This window comes from Phodopus roborovskii, unplaced genomic scaffold, assembly GCF_943737965.1.
Source record: "Phodopus roborovskii unplaced genomic scaffold, PHOROB, whole genome shotgun sequence".
Classification (NCBI taxonomy): Eukaryota; Metazoa; Chordata; class Mammalia; order Rodentia; family Cricetidae; genus Phodopus; species Phodopus roborovskii.
The window spans coordinates 30,491,840-30,514,447 of NW_026126433.1; the positions used below are offsets into that span (position 1 = coordinate 30,491,840).

At 41.5% G+C, this 22,608-nt stretch overlaps 1 protein-coding gene across 1 annotated transcript in view; it reads right to left on the bottom strand.

Moving 5' to 3' along the window:
- The window catches only part of Pappa2 (pappalysin 2), a 232,006-nt gene that overhangs the window by 205,090 nt on the left and 4,308 nt on the right, over positions 1–22,608 (bottom strand). The window contains exon 2 of the mRNA XM_051186063.1: positions 4,837–5,908. Coding sequence (XP_051042020.1) covers positions 4,837–5,908 — 1,072 coding nt within the window. The remainder of the gene's footprint in view (positions 1–4,836; positions 5,909–22,608) is intronic.

The window sequence follows — 22,608 nt, forward strand, 5'->3', positions numbered from 1 at the left end:
TTCTCCTCATCAGGTGACATGAGGAGGAGAAAGTGAGACATCCCTATCCCTATAGTTAGTGCAGTTCAAACGTGGTGAAGTGGAAAGATTGAGGAATTTTTCTGTTCAGTTTTAAAGCCTTCCCTCCATTTCTTCTCTCCCTGCCCTCTTCTACCCCCTTACACTTATTTTCCCCTAATTTTTTTTTTTTTTTGGCTTCAGGGAACTTTGAATCTCGACTTCAAAAGAAACCTATAATGAAGCCTGGCTGATGTTTAACAGACCCATCACTGCAGGAGCCCAGCTCCACCATTCCTTTGGCTCTAAAGCCACAGTGTGTGGGTGAGCAAATCTCAGTGAAGTCCCAGAATACAAGCTAGGTCAGCACCAATTTCTCCACCCATTCCCCATTCCTTTTGATACCATATGTGTTAGCACTCCTGACCAAAATGCACCTTTCCCATGATACATTGCACACACCACCTGCACTTTGTCATGACCCTGCTGGCACCTCTCAGTCCACGTACTAGCATTCCATGTACAATCCTCTACCCTTGAATAATACTTAGGAAATGGAGCAGGGAACAGGGCTGTAAGCACAAGAGACATTTGCCTACCACAAGCTTCAGAACACAAATGGCCAGTTTCCCACTCCTGCTTCCTAGCAGGATCTAACACTAAATGATCAAATGCTTGCTCCAGCAGGACTCCACCATTTGATTTTATTTGATGATTATTCTCCTCAACAACAGTATTAAGAATCTGAGACACTAAATTTAAAAAGGAAACAAGCACACAGTTCTACACTGGGCTGGATACTTAATCCAACTCTTGTGAAAGGGAGCAAATCAGACAGAAAGCGGGTACAGATGCAAAGAAATGTTATAAAGGAAAATAATAAAAACAATGACCAAAGGGAAGTGAAAGATTCAAAGGAAACTGAAAAGTCCAGGGAAGCCAAGTTTACCTTTGGTCACAGGGATGTCCATGGCTTAGCTCCCTAAGTAAATGGTCAGTTATATTTGTGATTGTACCCACATGGACACTGAACCCTCATCTCTCCTGCACTTCTTGAGGACTCCCCAAAGACAACCAATAAGCAGAAGTGGATATCTGTCTTATTTAGCCTGCCTTAGTCACAAGCCAAGTTCCTCTATCTCAGTAATTCTGATCCATTGGCTGGGTAATGTATCTATAACTCATATCTCCTTTGACCAGTCCCAAGCCTTATAAATGCTTTCCCTTTGATAGCTCCATCTGGGCCACAGATGTTTGAAGATGGATTCCATTGGCTCTCTCCTTCTCCCAGAATCTTTGAGAAAGGAACTACGTTGGCCTACATTTATGATTTCTCAATGGGAGTGGTGGGAAAGTTGAATGGGATTTGGAAAGCAAGAACAATCATCAAACATCAATCATCAATTACTAATGGCTGTTGCTCTGTAATCTATCTATAGATCTGAGCCCATCCTCCCACTACTACCCCCCCACACTCCAAATGTGAGTTCTTGAGTAGATTGACTCTGTGCCTGGCATTCTTGCTTATTCAATAAGTGTCTGGCAAAGCATTTGTTGAAGTTGGATCCTTAAAGAGTCCCAAAATAATGGGACTGTGAGATTGAGCTCTGTGATTTTATTGTAATAAAGGAGTGTTATACATGGCTAATTTAGTTCAGAAGTGGCATTCACTTTACCAACTCCAAGAACTTCATAGAAACCCAGAGATCAGGGTCTCTTATGAATCCAAAGTTCTTTCAAATAATCCAACTCATGACACAGAAAGGTACTTTATAGTTCTGTGTTTCATACTTCAGCATGTGTTTAAATACAGGAAATTTAGATAAAAATTTAATCCCGCCAGCAAGTTACTCTCCATTATTCATTCTTTTATTAGTCCCTCTACTTACATTGATATATCTGACAAACCATAAGAACCTGATAAACAGCAGTATCAACAATAAAAATAATACAATATTTTGATAATAAAAATTCACCCTAAAGAACATAAGATAGAAAATAAAGAAAAATTTTGCATATAGAATAAGTATGAGGGGATTGAAAGAGAGAAAACTTCTACCTCTCATTATTAATTTTGGGCTTCATCTTCCAAAAATGGAAATTTGGGAACAATTAAACATAAATAGAGATTTTAAAGTGTGTTCTCTACTATGTGGACATGCACTAGACATTTGAAACAAATAACCAGCAAGAGACAAGAAATAAATTTAATCTTACTTTTACAAAACAAAACCAAACCCTTACAGCTTTAAGTAAAAATGGTTGGCTAGAACAGATAGTGCAGGGATTAACAGCACACCCTACTTTTCCAGTAGACACAAGTTTGGTTCCCAGCACCCATACTGGAAAGTTCACAACTGCTTCTAACTCCAGCTCCAGGAGGTGCAATGCCTCTAACACACACACACACTCACACACACACACACACACACACACACACACACACACTTTAAAATAATAAAACCAAATATTTAAACAACTAAAATCTTAAATGAAATAAACTGGTATTAAAGTTAGATTTTTAAAACTTATTTTTAAAATTTTAAGCTGTCAAACAAAATAGAACGTAATTGCTTCTCTGTCTTTGAGCTATGACCAAGTGTAACATATGATCTAAACATGGCATATCTGGTGGGTCCTCTCATGTAGGGCAATATAGTAAATAGAATTTTGGAGCTAGGAGATGGACTAGGAGCTTTCTGCATTCAATATACTCATCAGCCTGGTATTGTAGCACCTCCAAACAGAGCATCCACTTGGATTGCACTAAAACTTTGGAAAAATGTTAAAGAAATATAGCAAATATAACCCCCAAGTAACAAAAAGAACATATTAGAAAGGAAAATTTAAGGAATAAATCAGAAGATCCATAGCCAGATGTCTGAGAGGGAAAAACAGAACAGAGAAGTATCAAAGTAATCACTTAAAACTTTTTTTTTTACCTAAGAAGAATATTCAAAGTTAAAGAACCATCTAGGTGCTCAAAAAATAAAATAAAAAGAGAGATGAATTAATTAAACATGGTTGCCTGATCTGTCTAACACTAGAACATGGAGAAAAATGGAGAAGCATTAGGAGACTGCTGTTTCTCATAGAAAACAATTTGATATTTGAATGTGAAGAATTAGAGCCCGGGAGACAGTTCAGTCAATACAGTGTTTTTATTGCAAGCATGAGGATTGGAGTTCAATCTCCAGAGCCCATGTTTAAAAAAACAACCACCAAGCCTATGGGCACAGCTTATAACTGAGAGCTGGGGTGTGGAAACAGATGGATGCCAGGGCTCACTAGACAGACACCCAAATCTACCTATCACACTCCAGGCCATTTAGAGTCTATGTCTCGAGAAAAAGATTGACAGTGCCTGAGAATAACCTAAGGTTGTCCTGTGACCTCCAAATGCACTCATGCCTGCATGTACCTGTATATACATTCACACAAACACATGTATGTACATTCACACACACTGTAATTCAAATATTTTTAACAATCAAAATGTTCAAATGTTTGAGACTGGGAGTTTTGCTTAGTGGTAAGGCTTGTGCTTAGCATGATCAAGGCACTGGATTAATGCTAGTACTCCTAAGAGTATAATTATCTCCTTTAGTTATATGCAGATATTGTATGTGGGCATCACAGGTCTGGATAATAAAAGGAATGAGATGTGTTTCCATAGCAACTCTGAGACAGTGAAAGGAATAAGTTATAAAGACTCAGATATGGGTAATTATGGGTAATGCAGCCAAAATCGAAAGAGCTAAAGAACCATTCTGAAGATAATGTTGCCTGAAGATAATGTTGAAAGACTGTGACTTAGATTAGGATCCCTGTTATGGTTTGAATCTGACAGGTCATCTCCCAAAGATTCATACATTAAAGCACTAGTTACTAATTGACAGAACTTCTAAAAGTGATGGATCATGAGAGGAGAGCCATGAGATCATCAATTGATTAATCTACAGATAGTATCCTCATTTGATGTCATTACTGAGAGCAATGGAGATTTAAGAGGCAGGGCTTACTGAAGGGGGTGAGTCACCAGCACATGCTGTCAAAGAGCCTATTTTGTCTCCTAGGACTTCCCAGGCTTTCTCTGCTTCCCAGCTATCATGAAGTAACAGCTTTCCTCCATTGTATGTAGACTCTCACCACACGTCCCAAAACATAAACTGAAACCTCTGACATCATAATCCAAAAAACTATGTATGTTTCCTCTTTTAAATCACTTCCCTCAGACATCTGTCACAGCAACAAAAAGTCTGACTAGCAATTCCGCCAAAAGTTAGGGTGTGCTATGGGAAGTGATGGGACATTTAGGAGTTCAAGTCTAATGGGAGGTTCTTGAATCACCAGGAATATATTCTACGAGGGGTTGCAAGACCCGGGCCTCTTCTTCCTCTTCTCTTGCTTTGAAAGCGTGAACAGTTTGCTCCTGCCACAGTGGGCTGCTTTATCCACCAGGCCTACCCAAATAAGTTCACTTCAAGTGTGTCATTTTACTGACAAAAATATGACTAACTCGCCAACTCCCAGAAGACTGAGAAATACTTACATTTCTCTCCGAAGAAACCTGTATTTCTCCTCTGGTAGGAGTCTTTGAGCTCCTCTATGCCCCCACTGCTCTGGGCGTGTCATCTAGTATTTTGTGGGTGCTCGGCTCCACACACCTTGAACTCTGTGACAGCTAGACCTCATTAGGCATTCTCAGGTCCTTAATTACCTCATACACCTAATGCTTCCAAAAAGCCCAGTAGAGTCTAAGAGGGAAGAACGTTTTATTTGGGGACTATATCAGAAATGTAGAGTATAAGAGTAGCACTCCAGACCCCAGTTCCTTACCTCTTGGGTGAGTCGGGGTCAAAGCATGTCTTTCGAACATCAGTCACAGCAGGATCGCAACAGTCCCCGTCATCAAAATCATTCAGCATGTTGTTGCACTCCACGTGACAGAGGCCATCCCTGCGATTCCAGGAGTAGCAGCGGCCTTGCAGGCGGCAATCACCCCCATCATAGCCGGTGAGTGGATGCTCACACTCGGGGTCACAGTGGTCATTGCCAATCTTGCTGGGCTCACAATTAACGAGCACAACCCGGTGGCGCAGGGTGGAATTGTGGACCGGATGGACACTCAGCTGCCAGCTGATATTGTAGCGGCTGAAGGCCTCATTTAGTGCCTGGTGCTGCCGGCGGATCTGCTCATCACTCACAATGGGATTCAGTCCCTCATCATCACAGATGTTTACCACCTGGTAGCGGATCACTTTCTCCCCCCGAAGGGGCCCATGCTCATTGTACTGGGAGATCAGTTCCACATTGTCACAAGCTGTTTGCCCACAAAGTGGGGGCTGCAAAGGTGACAGAATCTCAGGCTGTGACTCAGTGTCCTGGAGAACCTCCAGCCGGGGATATGTCTCATCTCTAAAGGGAGCCCACTGTCCCTTGAGGGGGTCGAAAGTGGCTGTCAGGATCAAGGTGGACAGCTCATCTGCTCGATTTGGATGCTGAGAACTGTGCTGGAGGTGGGCTTGTGAAAGAGCAGTCGACCAGATGACCAGAGTGCCCAGATATCCACGAAAATAATGCCCATTATCAGAGCTGTCCCCTCCCAGGAGTAGGGAGCGGCATGATGCCATGAAAGGGCTATTCAGTGGACCAGACTGGTCAGGACTACTGGCCACTCGAGTGCCGTCCACATACAAAGCTATATGCTGTCCATCGTAAGTGGCTGCCACATGAGCCCATGTGCCTGGCTGGTAGCGGCTATGGCCAGCCACGATAGTAGCCTTCTTCACCCGGTCAGTGCGGAGAGAAAAGAAGAAGCGAGCATCTCTCCTCCCCTTGTCCTTCCCAGAGCGGATCCCCAGGGCCCAGCCCTTGTCATTGGCTGTATGGGAGCAGTTATCAAACACACCTGGGAAAGAAGGAAGAGTTGAAGGGAGAAAGACCAGATACAAAGGGAGTGGAGAAAGGGAGAGGAGAGTCTATGTAAATAACAAGAATGTAGATTTTCAGTTCCCCCCATTGCCTGCCTGTCCATACTCCCTTATCAGATATTCTGACAGTGTCTATCCAACCCCCCCTCCAGAAAAAGAAATTCCATTCAATTTTCAATTTAGTTCATTCTGCTCATTCTGGTATTTTAAAATAACCAAGCTAGAAGCCAGGAAGTAGACATCCAACACAAATGATGATCACCCTTCATGCTCGTGGACTCTGAGTACCTCCTTTCCTAGACTGACACAGAGAACAGCCATAGTTTGTATGACCAAATGGCCATCATTCATTTTCTATTTTGAACATTAAAATTATGTTTCTCATGAAATGAGTTTGTAACATCCAGATATCACTCCCAGCCCACTGCTCCTCTAGTACAACCGTCAGCAACAGAGAACAGCTGTTTCCCAGACAATACAAAATAACATTGGCCCTGTGGGCCTATCCTTAAAAGCGAGAAATTCGGTTATGAGAATGGCCATTTTCTATCCAGTGATCCCTATCACAGAAAGCAAACAGGACTTTCCAAGTAAATGAGATCATTGCACACATTGCCCTGCTACCTGGCTCAGAGCAAGCACTAGACCAATAAATCCATTTGAATAAATAATGAGAGTAATACCTGTAGATACTACTTCTGAAAATGGGAGCAGCAAGAAGCATGTTAGGGACATAGTAATAAAAGCACAGATGGAAAGGAACCCTCAGGCAGAGGGGAGGATGTACAGTCCCAGAACTACACTTAGGTTAATTCCCCATCTGCTGGTGAGTGGCCTCTTCTCATATACACTCTCTAAGACAGCAGTCCTCAACCTGTGGGTTGGAACCACTTTGACAAACTTCTATCTCCAAAGAATATTTGCATTACAATTCATAGTAGTTGCAAAATTACACTTATAAAATGTAATTTTATGGTCGGGGTCACCACAACTTGAGGCACTGTGTTAAATGGTCCCAGAGTTCAGAAAGTTGAGGACCACTGCGCTGAGCATTATTATTGGTAACTACGTGAAAGCATTACACTTCCATAGAAACACTCCATATGATAGATATTCTGGACTGATGAATGATTGATTGGGGTCTTAGGAGGTGGCGCCTGGGGATAAAATAAGAATTGTTCTCCCCTGGACTGTTAGACAATCTTTTTATCTATTCCATGAATTCCTGTATAATCTAAACCAACAATATTTGCTTATGGATGGTATAGATTCATTAGCAAAAGGTTATATAATATCTCTTTTATCATATTCATCCCTTTTTCCAGGTTCTCACAGAAAACCCCTCGGTATCTGCCTAACTTTGTATCCTCATTTAATAAAAACTCAAGTCCAATTTGGGAGAGTATGCTTTCTTTAAGGTGTCCATTCTCATGGCAAGTTAATAGCTATATTCTCATAAATGGCAGAATATCTTCTCTTGTCCCTTCCATAACTTGAAATTTAATGAACAAATTTGTTTTAAACAATATAGAGCCTTGTAAACTGAATAAACTTTTAAGAATAATAAGTATGTAGTAATTATAATATAATAAAGAACAATAAATTTGGAAAATGGCTACCTATAGCACAATTCCTATTTGGAAGTATTTATTGCTTTTTTGGAATTTTCTTTATTGCATTGTTTTCTGCTTTTTTTTTTTACTGTTGTTTTTCTATTAAGAGAGTTTAAGAAAGGCTTCTTTAAAAATTCTTGTATTGGGTAGATTTTCATAAAGAAGACAAACCTACTATGATCAATACTAAATTCCCTGCTTCATATTTTCTTTAGCTTCATGCTTTGAAAAATACAGTATTGTCTTAGTTATGTCCAACCACTGACCTATGAACAAAAGTGCCACAATATTTAACATGAATATCATGGAGTCACCAGTAGCTCAGCTATAATCTGATTTAAAAAAAAAAAAAAAAGAATTTTCAGTCTATTATAAATGGCTGCAAGCATGGGTATGTGTATAGAATTGATCAACAGATAATTTTGAAAACTTTAATTTACTGCCCTTGGAACTCTATTTGATCAACAGTACAGTAATTATTTCTACTTAGTTGCCTCACAGGAAGCTATAAAGTTTTCAAGTTACTAATTTTCAGTGTTTGCTAATTTCTGTAGTGTAAATTACACCCACAGTGCTAATTTTAGGCTGCTAATATGATGTCACTGCACATGGTATTGGGAAGAGAGGTGTACACTTGGCTCTGTTGAACCAGTAGGAGCCTGTTCCAAGAGCTCCAGACGAAAAAAGGAATGCCGATCTAAGCAGCCAAATGTCTCTCTCTCTCTCTCTCTCTCTCTCTCTCTCTCTCTTTCCTTCTGACTGAAGTAGACTCAGCTGTGTTGCAGATGATGTGGCTTTCTGTAAGTGTGAAAGGGGTAAATATTGCCTCCCATCTAGGTCTTGAGTGTTGGGATGTCTATCTATGAATAAAACCTGTCCATTCCAAGCCTGCTCTTTATAGCTCTTCAATTATATACTGAAACTAGAGGGCAGCCAGGCACAGCTCCCCATGAGCCCATAGGAAGTGCTCTCTGCCCTGGGCACCTGACCCCACCAAGCAGAAACAAGATCAATTTTGTTTCACAAGAAAAAAATGACAGAATCACCATATTGAAGGCATGTCTCCTTCTTCTCAGTCTAGCACAGAGGATGACAGAACCAACATGATCAGAGCCAGCACAGTATACGTGGTAAAACTCAGAGCTTGTGCAAGAGTGGGATTTTATAACTTTGGATGTACATGTGATAGAAACAAACACATTATAACTGGTGTTTATTCATCAAAGCCACATTCTTGGGAAGAACAGAGGGACCAGATCGTGAATATGATTTATTAAGTCACTCAGCAACAAAATGAACTCTGATAGCCTATGCTTAGGAACATCAGATCCAGTGACGTAACTCAAAGGATGGTGGTGGGATTGAAGCCAAACATTTGAATCACATCCTCTTCAAACTTAGATAATCATTTTCCAGCACTGCCTTCCAATTGTTCTCTGCTATGTATTGGTTCAAGGGGGGGAAAAAGTAAATTCGGGGAGTATATTTATATCTTGTTCATTGTATTTGTGTTCTCAGCTCCCAAACCCATATTTAGAAGCCAATGTGATCTTAACAGATCATATACTCAAGTGTGTCTTCAAGAAAAAAAAATTGTATCCAATTCTCTATTACTAATTCCTAGCATTTGGAATTAATAGAGTCAGTTACCCTCAAGGAAAAGGTCCTTCTATTAAACTAAAATATCCCCAGGACAATATGAACAATTCTGATAAGTGTGAGTCTCAAAGCTAGAAGGTTGTGAATACTGTTTAGTGGGGAAATTTGAAGTACAGTCATCCCCCTGTGTATACATCACCTCTCCTCATTCTCTCAATTTCCTAAGTTCTTTCTATATGCTTAGGAGATCTGCTTCTTATGCCAAAATGAAATAAAAGAAGCTTGAGCTATCTTTTACTAAGCCTTTGCTGAGTTCTGCCCATGGCTTGTGTACCATCCCTATTAATGTACCACAAATGTATGAGCTGAATTGAAATATTCTTCCTTGAAGACCAAAAGCTGAGCATTGAAAGATGGGGAAAATGATTCACAGTCTTAAATCTAGCAATTGCCAAAAGCAGAGATCAAAACCAAGTCTATTCAACCAAAAAGCCCATATTCTTTCTACTACAGTAAAATAGTTCAAATCGCCTTTTTTTTTTTTAATGTTATTGCTTGGGAGCAAAAAGAATGACATGGACTAGTGAATGTGGCATTAATAGATTTACAGATTGTTGCCTGGGAAAATGCAGAGGCCCAAAGCCACACCTGGAAGTAGTTTGGAGGAAAAAAGTTGGTGACTAGCAAGGTCATCGGCCAGAAAACGGATTGACAGGCAGCCTCGCTGAATATTTGATAACATTTCTAGGTGGCCTATAGGCTAATTTGTGATATATAACAGTTACTAAGTCTTAAGGATCCAAGGCCAAGGAGATTTGTTATGTTGAACCCAAAACTGTGGCCACAGAGAAGAGGGAAGGTTGAGGGAAGGTTTTGCCAACAACAGTAAAGTGGCTTCATGACAGTGATTTCCATTATTTCACAATTAAGTATGTCATAGGTGAAAGAGAGACCTGGATTTGAAGAAAACAATGAAAAGGGAAGGTTCCCTCCAGGAAGTGGTCACTTCCTTCTCTACCAATCCGTTTGTCAGTTGACTGTGACTTAAAGGCATCTTCTGACTGTAAGACCAAATAGAAATGAAAAGTATACACTGGTCCTCATATCCCAATGAGGAAGATTGGATCCCAATTCCTGTCATCTAGGAATTATAAATGCCAATGAGAAAGGAAGGAAGGAGTAAAAAACTAACTTACTATCTTTCTGTAAGCCATTGTCTTTCAAATTATTTTACAGCAATAGCAATAGTAGCATCCTGTGCCCTTTTCTTCCATAAAACAGAAAGACTATCTGTATTTCTGGAACATTAAGCCAACTTTTTTCAGTGCTGAAGCAAATGAAGAAATTGTGTCCCTTGTTGTGAGGCTACAAAGGTCCCAATGCTGAGGAAGCCGTTCTGTCCCATTCTTCTGGATCTCCCCAGTTAAGCGTAACCCATAGGCATGCTATTTTCCTAACAACATTCCTACCACAGTCCCAGAACCACAAATGGCATTGTCTCTTCTGTATTAACTGAAATATCTCCCATCTATTGGGAGGTGTTTCAAAAATTAACTTAAATTTATCTTGTCTGGGAAGTCCTTAATCTTGACCATCCTCACTGAAGCAGACAGCCTGCTAAGCCTTGTCCTGCTGCTGTTTTTAACCTATTATTCTAGGCCATTTGGGACTTCACTGATAAAAGTGAAGTAGCTTAGATATCTGAATTCCCCACAGGATCAAGAAATGGTGAGGTTTTGTTCCTTCACTGTATCTACTCTGCCACTGTAAGAATCCTGACTGTTGGGTAGATTTTTCCTAGGGGCCCCCAATAACCTTAAAGTTGCATGTAATGCCTAGGAATGAACAGAGAGAACTAACATAGCTCAGGCATGCTCCTTGCTGTGCAACCAGTTGTTGACTTTTCCCAGTATGTTAGATGTGCTTTTCCCTAGCCATTTTAGAATGACAGCACCGATGATGAAATTTGTTGAGAGCTTTTCTTTGGCAAAGTGCTCCCCTGAAGGCTCCATCCATGGCAGATTCTTATAGAGGAGTTCATTTAACTACAAGCTAGAGTCACAGAGGGGAGGTGAGGTCTGGGCAGAAATGATGCTCTTGGCAAAGACAGAGCTCAAGAACCTAACTTCCAAGAAATCCCCATTGCAGAGTTTTGCTTTGCACCTCTAGGGGATTAAAATCAGGATCAAGAGTCCTGCTTCTCAGAGAATCCTCATCAGCTTCCAGGAAGGTAAGGCTTCGATCAACAAAACAGAAGACTCATACACAGTGTCATCAGCTCTGGTAACTGCAAAAATATGTTGTATGGTGCAAGTGTGTTTTTAGGAGGAAAATGGAAAACAGCGCAGGGGTGGGGGGACAGGTTAGGTCATGATCATAAATCAGCCTGATAGAGGGCAAGGTAATTTCTCAGGATTTTATGCCTGGGTCTACCCCCACACATGTATATGATGCCTTCTGCAGAACTACTTACTCCATACCCATCACTCTCCTCTCACCACACACAGCAGAGAGATTGTGGAAGGGTAAAAAGAATCAGGAGGACAAAGAAAAAGGCTCTCCATCAGAGAACAGCAAACCTGACAGATTCAGGAGTATGTGAGCAGGAAGATGGGTAGAAAGAAAAACAGACAGAGCCCAAGGAGGTGTATTCCAGCTGCTCTAGATCACTTTCTTTCAAGACAGGATCAGGCACAGCTTTTCATCTCTGAATCTGACACTTTACAAATTACAGCCCAGAGTTGAGGAAAGTCCCCTGGGGACCATCTCACTAGCATCTTTCCAGCAAACATGTCAACCTCTCTTTACAGAACACTTTTCATTTTAGTCATGCTCTCATCACAGGCATGGATGAAAGAATCCAAGAAGGGTGATTTCCCTGACTCTCCACAGGCCACCCAAGCATCCAGAATGAATCCACCAGGCAGGTTTGCATAGAGAGGAGAAGGTTGCTTTGCAATTGCCTAAGAGAGCAGGAAAGCAAACAAATGATGGTGTGGAATATAAGAACCTAAGGAAAGGTACAGCCTCAGAAAAAGTGACTCATATGTGACCCTAGAGAATGTAGTTAGCATGGGTTTTGTTACTCTGTTCATACAGGTTAGCTACTCTTGGGGTTAACCGTGTGACTGGATGGAGAAGGGGCAACACAGGGAGCTGAATCAAAACCACACCCTCTGCATTCTATCTAATATCTGCATGCTGAAACTAGATTTAGATACATTAGATTTTGGCTCAGTGGAACTCAAGCAATACCTGAAACTATGCCTTCCAACAGACTTGCAGGTGAAGCTGAGATGTGAGTAAACAGGATCCCAGTGGTAGAAATGACAGTAGTTGGTCCTGTTATTTTCATGCTAGAACTGGAATTATGGCCTGGCATGTGCTAGATGAGAGCTTTACCACTGAACTATACTTCTAGCTTTGTCTGTTTTGTTCTAATGTTACCAGGGATCAAATATACAGTGCACATGTTAAGAACGCAGGCTAGCACCAAGCAATACCTAAGTCCCCAAGTAGCAGGACTCCAAGGCAAAGCAAACTGTGGTCTTTGGGAATAAGTGTTGGTTGATGGTGCTCTCACAGGGATAAGAATGTATTCAGTGAATATAATACAACTATGCAAGTAAGTAATAATTCACAGAGGCCAGAGCTGCTGCCAGGGTAACATGCCTTGCAGAAGAGTGGTCCGTGCCTTCTGAGTTTCCATGGCATCTCCAAGGACATCCCTGCCCCATCCTAACACAAGCAAAGCCTTGGAGACTGACAAATGACCAAGAAGGGTCAGCCTAGGCCAGCAGTCAAATGAAAGCCAGGTTGCTTAACATTTCTTTCTTTCCTTTTTTTTTTTTTTTTTTTTTTTTGTATTTGAATGAGCAGGCTGTGAAATAGAGCAACTGGATCAAGAAAACAGTAGCTCCATGACCCTGAGCAACATGACCTGGTCCTCTGTATCTTAGTTTCCAGATCCATAAAAGGGGCATAGCACAGTAGCACTAATTTACAGCATGAGAGAGAAGATGAAACACACTAACAAACACATGCAGAACAGTAAAGAATGAGTGTCTGCGCTGCTAAGGTTATTATTTTAGCGCATGGAGGTCCATCTCTTTAACATGCTTACAAGCTCCTTGAGAGCTGGCAATCTTACCTTATGGTTCCCCTGATTACCAGTGCATCAAGGCCAGTATCTTGCCTATGGTCGGAATAATAAGTCATTACTGGCTTGAATCTACAGCAGGGTTTTAGCAGAGTTGTCAAGGGCATCCTCCAAACTGAAAACATGTCACACAACAACTCTGTTTTCCCTAATAAAAAAAATAGTATTTAATCTTTCCCCTCTACAGCTCACTCCCTCTGTGGGAGTAGCTACTAATCTGACCTAGCAGGGCTCTGCCCCCAAAGCCTGTTCCTAGGAGGAGGCATATGGGCTCCCATCTCCTCTTGTATTAACTACTGGGGACAACAAAGAATAAAGAGCCCTCCTCACCCTTGTCTCCTCTAACTCATCTGGGCAACTTCCTCCAGGCTCAGTACTTAGCCAGATGTCGTCAATCATCTCAGTATATTTAAGCAATACTAAATTATGTTTCCTCACATGAGGAAATAATGGAAGTTTAGTAAGTGTTTTAATATTCCTTATCCGTAGTCTTTGTTACCAAGAAAGATTTGGGGAAAAAGGAAGTCTCCTTAGTAATTTAAAATCTGGGGATTTCTGTTTACTTATTTGTCTAGTCATCTGCTTATTTATTGGCAGGTCACTTATAATTGCTTTCAGATCAAACAGCATGAATGTTCCTGCGCCTTGGTAAGCTATGCTGATCCTGTAGCTAAGGAATTTCCTTAAGAGCTAGCCAGTGGCCTGAAGTTGACTGCCTAGGGTTCACACAGTGAGCATCTACAGTGTGAAGAGGGGCGGAGCAGCCTGCTGGTTCTCATCAGAAGTTGAAAGGTATCTGAAGTGTGCTTTTCCCATCAAGCTGATCTCTCACCTTAACAACAAAAAAATATAAATCCCCAAATGTAGAAGGCAAGAGATTCTAATTCCTAGAGAATTTGGAATAGGGCAAATATCCATCTTGACATGACACCATGACCTCCAGAGCCCATTAGTCCTCTGAGAGACACAGATACACAGGGGCACACATAGCACCACATATTCCCCCTTCTCCACATCCCTCTACTCCCCCCTCCCCACAGACTCATTTCTAAAGCCTGAGAAGCAGCTCTAACTCCAGTTTCCTATTGTTTCATTCCTCCATTGAATAAAGAACTTTGAGAAGCCTCTCAGATATTTGTTTAGCATTTCCTTTTAGTAGGGTCAGTTTACAGAACCAATACCACCCTAGGAGGTGTTTAAATAGTAGCCCATAAATACTCAGTGGTCCTGCACTCTCAGAAGTTATAGGTTAAAGCAAACTCGGAGGAGAGACTTGTGCCTTAAAAATAACATATCACTTCTTGGTCAGATAACAACAGAGTTTGTACAGCAAGTTTTCTTAAAGTGGTACATTGCATTGCCTTTGTAACATAAGTCATTTGTCCAGTGGCTACTGTAATCATTTAGTTTCACATACTACCTGGGCTCATTTAGTAACACCTAAACATTCATGCCTTTGTCATGTAGACACAAGTCACCTAACAGGCCTCTGCTTTCAAAGAACAAAGCACTGTCCATCAGGGACCACACACCTGAAGACTTTACCCATCAGAACTAAGTATTCATAGTGGCTTTGTGCAGCTGTATGACAGTGTCAGAGAGCTGGAGCTTCTGTTCTTACATTGAAACCAGGTGAGTCTGCAGAGGCCTGTGTTCAAAGAGCATTCTCTTAGTTCAGACCTCTAGGTAAACCCCTGCCTGAACTATTCCATCCTCTTGGTATCTGAGAAGGAGAAGGATACAGGAAAATATGTGATCTAATGAGTTGATAGGGCTAAATAAGGACTAAAATCTTTTTTTTTAAATCCCATCTTACTGAAAAATCTTCCTAAAATCTTTTCTTCTACTTTCCAATGAGAAATTTAAACTAAATGGAATTATCCAGAAAAAGCTTAAATAAAACCAAACTAGAAACTAAGAAACTTGAGAGTGTATCCCCAGTCTGCCTCCATTCCCTGTCATTCCCTGTGTGTGCCTCGCTAGGCTGCTATTCACACAGACAAATGTCTGGAGTCTTCGTCTCATTATCCCAGCTGGTTCCCACACTCCACACCTGAGAGTATAGCTGTAGATAAAGGAATGAATTGGATTGTTCCATGGGTTGATGATAGGTTTTAACGACTAGATTCCTTTTTCAGTCTCATATTGTAACTGTGTCCTTCTAATTGCCTAAAAGGCAGAGTAAAAAATTATTAGTTTGTTAAGGATGCCTGTTACCTGGGATTTGGTAATTAGGGTTTCACTGAAAACAACTCATGAATGCTACTACACAGATATGCAGGCAACAAGTGTTCAAGCCAGAGAAGATTTTAGGCACTAACATGGGTAAAGACAGCCATGAGGAAGAGAAGCCCAAGGGAGGCAGATCCAGAAAGCCTAAGTAGCAGAATTCTGTGTACTACCAAAGATGAAATAATCACCAGCACTGGCCAATGAATGACTTGCTACCTAGTAAGCATAACTCCCAATTTGTGGTTTGTTTAACGTAATCATTAGAGCAAAATTACTATTGTTCAAATTTTACATTGCTAGTAAAGGACTTGAAGCTAGAAGTCCAGACCCTAGAGCTGACACTGTTTAGAGGTAATAAACTTCACTAGAAGAATAGTCTACACAGAGGGAAGAAATGGGTAGACCACATGGAGAGGAAAGAAAGAAATCCATGATAGCCATAACTCTGAAATATGGTGCCTATAGAGTAGTCAGAAGAGACCAGGCTCTATGTCTACAAGGTCCAGAATATTCTCTATTTATTCAAACAAGGTGTCCACTCTTTCCCAGGATCTGCCATGTGCCTGGGTAATACAGAGATGACTGAGGTCCAGCAATGTCTGGAGAGGCTAATGAGGGTCCACCTGCTGGGCAGACCTGCTAGGACCATGACTTGGAACTCTGAGGAATGCTGAAGGCTAGTAAAGGGCAGGGACAGGACAGAGCCTGATGGAAGAACAGCCAGGAACAGAAGGGAGCAGCTGCCTCCCTTTCCAGGGCCTGTGTGTCAGCCACACACAGCCATATAACACTGCTCATTTCCTAGAAATGCTGAAAGCACAGAGTCAAAGAGACAAAGAGGGCGAGGCCAGCATTTCAAGCCTACCCCTGGTTGAATTCAGGCTAATCATAGCCTATGCTCTGTCCAAAGGCCATTAAGACCACCACACCCAAAGAGGGAATCTTGCCCAAAATTACCTCCATCCTCAGGATCTATGTCATGGGCTGGATTATAAGGATTATGGGGATATTCTATTATACAATTATTTCAAGTTATTAATGTGCCTTGAAACAAACAATGTCTAAGAAAGACTGCTGCTAGGGTTCATGTTTATAATTATTCTGTGTGAAGTAGGGGGTTTTAAGAAGAAACAGTTATTGGATGCCTACTTTGTGTTAAATAAGTATCTGTTAAATAAATGAACTAGTAAATGAGTGAATACGGAAAAATCAAACTGAGCTAGGAACTGCCTACAAATCTACATTACATTAAATATAAATGATTTCAAAGCCAGACATGGTAGCTCAGCCTGTGCGGACACTGGAGAGGAAGTGTGGTTTGAGAGGGAAGAGGGATGTCTCTGAGGCAGCAGCTCTCAGGCTCACACTTCAGCTCTGTCTGCAGCAGGTGGGTGACCTTAGCTCCGTATGAGCTGACTGCCACTCCTCAGCATTGTGTGCCAGCTCTGTGCCCCCAGGCAGTGTCCTATTTCTTCCTGGGCTCTCCACTTTCCATTTCCCTCTTCAAGTTATCCTGAGGAACACTTGAATTGAAATGTCTAAACTGCTGCAATGTATGACACAAAGTCAGCGTTACAGAAGTTGCCAAGGAAACATCACTATGAAAATCCTTTGCAACCATTGAGCCCATGCTTGCACACTTTACATTTCTGTTTATTTGTCTTCCATTATTTCCCTGTGTGTATGCTGTCTCTCACTTTCAATTACCAGCTCTTTAACATTTTGCCCTGAGTCTTGGCTCTCTGTTCACACAAAACGAAAGCTCCCAGAATTTGTATGTACTCCTGACAGCACCCTTCCTTAACATCCTACCATGTGCCTTCGTTCCCCCTCTTCTCATCAATGACTCTACTAACCAGAATGTCTCTTCCATTTAATTGGAGTGAAACAGATTTCCCTACACTAGTCCGAGACTCCCACCACAGACCTGACGGCTTTCTTGGGCCCCTGTGCCATCTGACACAATCTTCTCCATTTGCCCTAGTTCTGCCACCTGCCAATCCTGACTCTGCTTACTGCTCATCCACACAGAGCTAGTCACGCCCATGAAAAAGATTATAAACATTTATTAAAAGCCGTGCAGCAGACTGAGAGCATCTTGTAGGAACAGCCCTTAGTTATTCTTGTCTAACAGAGGGCATAATGTCTGACACTTCACCAAATAGAAGCTCAATAAATGTTGAATAAATGAATGAATGAATGTGTATAACACCGAACTAATTTCTAACCTGCCCAGGATATACAACAAGTACTTGCGTGAAGGAAATAAAATGTTGTTAGTGCCTAAAGGTCAATGTTTAAGCTCTGTAACTTCACCTCTGCTCAGGTAACTGAACTTCCAAACTAGCACAAAGCCACAACTACCGTCCTTGCTTCCCCAACTGGTTGTCAAAATGCTCTGAAGCTTTGGCTTCCCGTTCCTGTATTGTATATTTGAGAAGAACCACTTTTCTCCACCAGTGAATTCTGAGTCACAGAGAAAACTGTTTTTGTTTACCCTGAGTTTTATTTCCTGGCTGTTTTCTTTCTTTTTAAGTAAGATTGTTTTAAAGCAGGTAGTAAACACAGGAAGGAAAGAATGTTGTTATTTGGGGGACACATACTTGGCGAAGAAGTATGCTCTCTGGAAGGTATAAAAGTGAGGGTTGTATGATGAGAACAGAAACAAACCTGATGAGGTCCTAGAGTAACCTAACTCCATGGCCTCAAGGGCAGGAGCATGAGATTTATGTACTTATTTGTGACATCAGGAACTCGAGCGCCTGAACATGCAGGGTGTATGGGTTCAGGATCCAAAGAAAGGTGTTTGCCTTCTTCTTAATAAATGCCAAATAAGGTGTTTATTTGGCCTCTGCAAGGCTTGAACTAAAACAGGAAAGAGAGGGAGCCAGACCTCCTGGCATACACATTCTGAATGAATCAGAGGGCCAGCCCCAAAGGAACAAGGAAAAAGTGTATAAGGAAGGAAGCAGGAGGTGAGGAAGGACAACGTGTGGCTGGTTACAAGCAAACAGTTGGGTTTTCTTGTTCTGCCAAAGGCGATTCCTACTTTACAGCTCTGTCTCTGTCACTCTTAGCAGCTTGTGCTCGATGCTAGAACCCAAAGGCTTCTGGGGCTTTCATCTCCTCCTTGAGGACTGGGAGAGATAATACCTCACAGAGCACAGGCACTGAGAGCCCACCATGCCACCTGAATTCAGAAGCCTTACTCACTTCAAGTGAGTCTGAGATTACTAGAGCCTTTTACCTTAACAAGGTTGGGGAAAATGAAGAGAGGAAAGGCAATAGCATATGTCAGGTTCTAATGCAGGAGGAGTGAGGTGATAGGATGATCACCCCGTCATACTCAGAGGAAATCTATCTGTCTCCAATCCCACATTTAGACAACTAGATTATTCCAAAGTTTTAGATATAAAGTTGCAAGTCAAAGGCAAAGCCCTGACCAGCCTAGGCTCAAGCACCCAGCTAGCACAAAACCAGGAGAATGCCATGGTATTGTAAGGGAGCCCTGTAAACTGTAGCTTCCAGCTTCCTCTCCTTTGTTATCCTTCAGAATTTAATGCCCTGTGATTGATGAGTATCTTAGCATTCCCCACAAGCCTGTTGCTTAGCATTCATCAGGTGGAACACAATAGAAAGTAATGGATTATAGCAGATCATGTGGAATGAGGAAACAAGGCCAGAAGAAATACAGAAGAAATGTGGCCTTCCGAAGAACCCTCTACACCAAAGCTCTGTAAACAATTGCTGAGGAGCAAAGCCCAGCATGACACTTGCTTTGATAAAGTTTTATTGGAATACTGCCTATCAATGTGGTTGTGCATCCACTGTGGCCATGTGCACTTACTAGCAACAGAGTTTAGGAGTTGCATCATAAGCTATATGGCCTACAAAGCCTGAAGTACTCAGCATCTGGTATTTTCAGAAAAAGTCTATCACACTCTACCCTATGCTCATGAATGTGGAATCTCGGCTTCTGTAAAAGTTCACGGCAACTGCTGCAGCAACAACAGCAGCACTAAGGAGCTTGTTAAACACGAAGAGTCCCAGGCTTCCCCAGATAAATGTGACCCAAATCTGCATTTGGGTAACAGGGTATAAGAGTAGATGCCAAAAAAAAAAAAAAAAAAAAAAAAAAAAGAAAGAAAAAGAAAGGAAGGAAGGAAGGAAGGAAGGAAGGAAAAGGGGTTAAATATGCAAATATGCCAAGGTTTTGTTAGATGAAAACAACACTGAAAGAAAATATGGAATGATCTAGAAAGGGTTGGGAGAGCCACTGACCCATGGTGTTTGACTGACCCTAGGGGAAGGGGAGAAGAAAGAAGCAGTCTGGGTGTTCTGGAAGGCATTTAATGATACCTAGGCTACAACCATCTGTGTGAGCATCTGGTCTTCTCTTATCCTTGCCACTTCAGAGAGTCGTGATCCCCATTCAAACACCTTAGTCCTTAGTCAATGAACTAACTCCCTGTGTTGGATCCCTGCAAAACATATTCCTTCGAATCTGCTCCTAGGTGTATCCCAGCTGACTTCTGTGCTCACTGAAGTCCAAGAAGAGATGCTCTAGAGCAATTAATGGCACACTTCATGTCCGGTGATGAAGGGCCCGCCTGAGCACACATAGTTTAGGTTTTCCAGGCTGTACAGTCTCTGTAACAACCACTAATGTCTGCCATCCACCATGGAAGCAGCCACAGAGAACATGTAATCAAATGAGTGTGGTGTGCCTGATCCAACTCCATTTGTAAAAACAGCTTCAACTTCAGAGACGTTGTGACTACGCCAGCACTTGCTCTAGAATGGATCAAACTCCCTTAAAGTAATTCAAACTTCTGCTCATATGAGATAGATAAGAGAGGGGGTGCTCCTATTGAAGGCAAGAGGGCAACTTTGTGCTCAGCCATTTCCTTCAGATGTTCTTCAGACACTCAGTAGCAGCAATATCAGAACTCCAAAGCTATTGCCCTGGATCCCGACAAAAAGCCTCTAGTCCCAAAAGTTCCTCTCATCCCAATGGGAATGTCTAAACTTGGAGTGTATTCTAATTTGTAGAATTATGTGATTTTAACATCACAGTAGGTGTTTGGGGATGACAAATATGAATTGGATAAGTATATTGCTTGTATGGGACATTCAGTTGATAGAAATAAGAGATGAGCTAGAGAGATGTCTCAGCCTTCACGGCCCACAACCAAAAATATAAGATATATGAGGCATGCCTAACTAATAATGTAAGAAACAATGTGCAGTCCTGAAAAGCATGCCAGAAGGACCAGGGTGAGCTGTCAAGAGGTGAGCATGACAGGTCAGAGTTAGCTCTCAAATCAGACAACATTCACATGCCTTCCCCCAGGAGAACCAGAAAGTCTCACAATGAAAATTCCAGTGCATATATATATGCCATCAGGGCATATGTTTCTTTCACACAGACAATTCCTACATCTCCCTTGTCACTAGAGAGGGCAGGGCCACCCGAGGAGTCAACCGTGGGACCTCACATGGACAGCTATATGCCAGAAATATGGTCACTAAAGCTTCACTGGAAATCTGAGTCCCAGTGCAGAAGTTGGATGTGAGGAGAACAAGGTAATTCCCCCAGGATCTGATGAGGACAGACACCTGACTTGACCATTGCTGCTTGGAGAGAAGAAATGAAGGGCAGAACAGAGACCTCTATCTTCAGAGGAGCTCTGGGAAAGGTGCAGACTCCAATCCTTGCCTGTATGAATCTGCAGGGTCAGGGCACCCTCCTTGTATGCCCTCGTGCCCTTTCCAAAACCTTGTGTTCCCTATGATGGAGAACTCTACCCTAAAATATCATTCCATACATGTCATTCACACAGAAAAGCTAGCCATAGGTTCTGAACAGTGGCTAATGTTAGCAGTCCTGGCTATCAGGAAATCCAGATAAATATGTAAATTTTTCTATTAAGTAAGCACAGATCTCATGAGATGTTCAATAATGTTTATGCCTCAGAAAAATTAAATAAATGTTTTAGCACTATTGCCTACTTGATTTGAAATAGTGCTGCTCAAGAAGATCAGACGAACTTTTTAATGAAATAAATGAATCCTTTGGGGCTTTTAGTTTACCATTTTTATCTTAAAACCGTATTGTGAAGAAAGAAAGAAAGAAAGAAAGAAAGAAAGAAAGAAAGAAAGAAAAAAAAAACTCTTACAGTCATTACTGTTTTATAGATTACCAAACTAAATTCCTAAGGAATTCAAGTTAATATTTCTGTTAAGGAAAAAAAATAGAATTAAATTAGAAATTAATTTAATTTGGATGTCTCCTGCTACATACCTTTCATGTCACTGGTAAATATGGAAGTCTCACAGCTAAATCTTGTGTAGTTTATCTACATATTTAAAACACTTAACTCTTCAGGGCATCTCCTTATTCATCTTTTGTTGGGGAATTTTTTCCAACATTATTTCAAAAGTAATCATACCTATGTAATCATACATTTCCTTTGATTTTCAATTTGAGAAAAGTTTTGCTCAGGAAAACAAACAAACAAGCAAACAAAAGGCTGAATGGATAGCCAGAAACAACTGTCTGGCTACATGTCCTCAGGCTCTACACTGAGACATGTTGTAAAGCTGGGGCACTCAGAGGGCCAAAACTTCCCTTCATGTCAAGGACAGTTTCTCAAACATCTTTGTATTCCCCTCAATGACTTGCCACACTTTGCATGGCAAGGCACTCAACAAATATTTGTTGGATTAAGAATTCTGGGCTTAGGCTCCAACCCACCACAGACTTAATGACTCAATGTCCTGTAGCTCAGAGCTGCAGGTGGTTACTCAGCTGGGCGACTTCAGGGAACATTTGAAATCAATTATGGGTGCGGAGGAACCTATTAAAATGTTCTTTTTTGTGTATGTTGGGGTTGAAGGAGAGGAAAGGAAGTTGAAGGGGTGGGAAAGGCTCAGGTGTTTTCAGAGTTAGCCACTGGACCCTAAGGAATCCACACTGGACTAGGACAGAAGATGGCTTATTCAACCACTAACTTCTAATGGCCCAACCTAATGGACTCCTAACCTCAGGCTACTCCTAGCTTGCCACATAGGC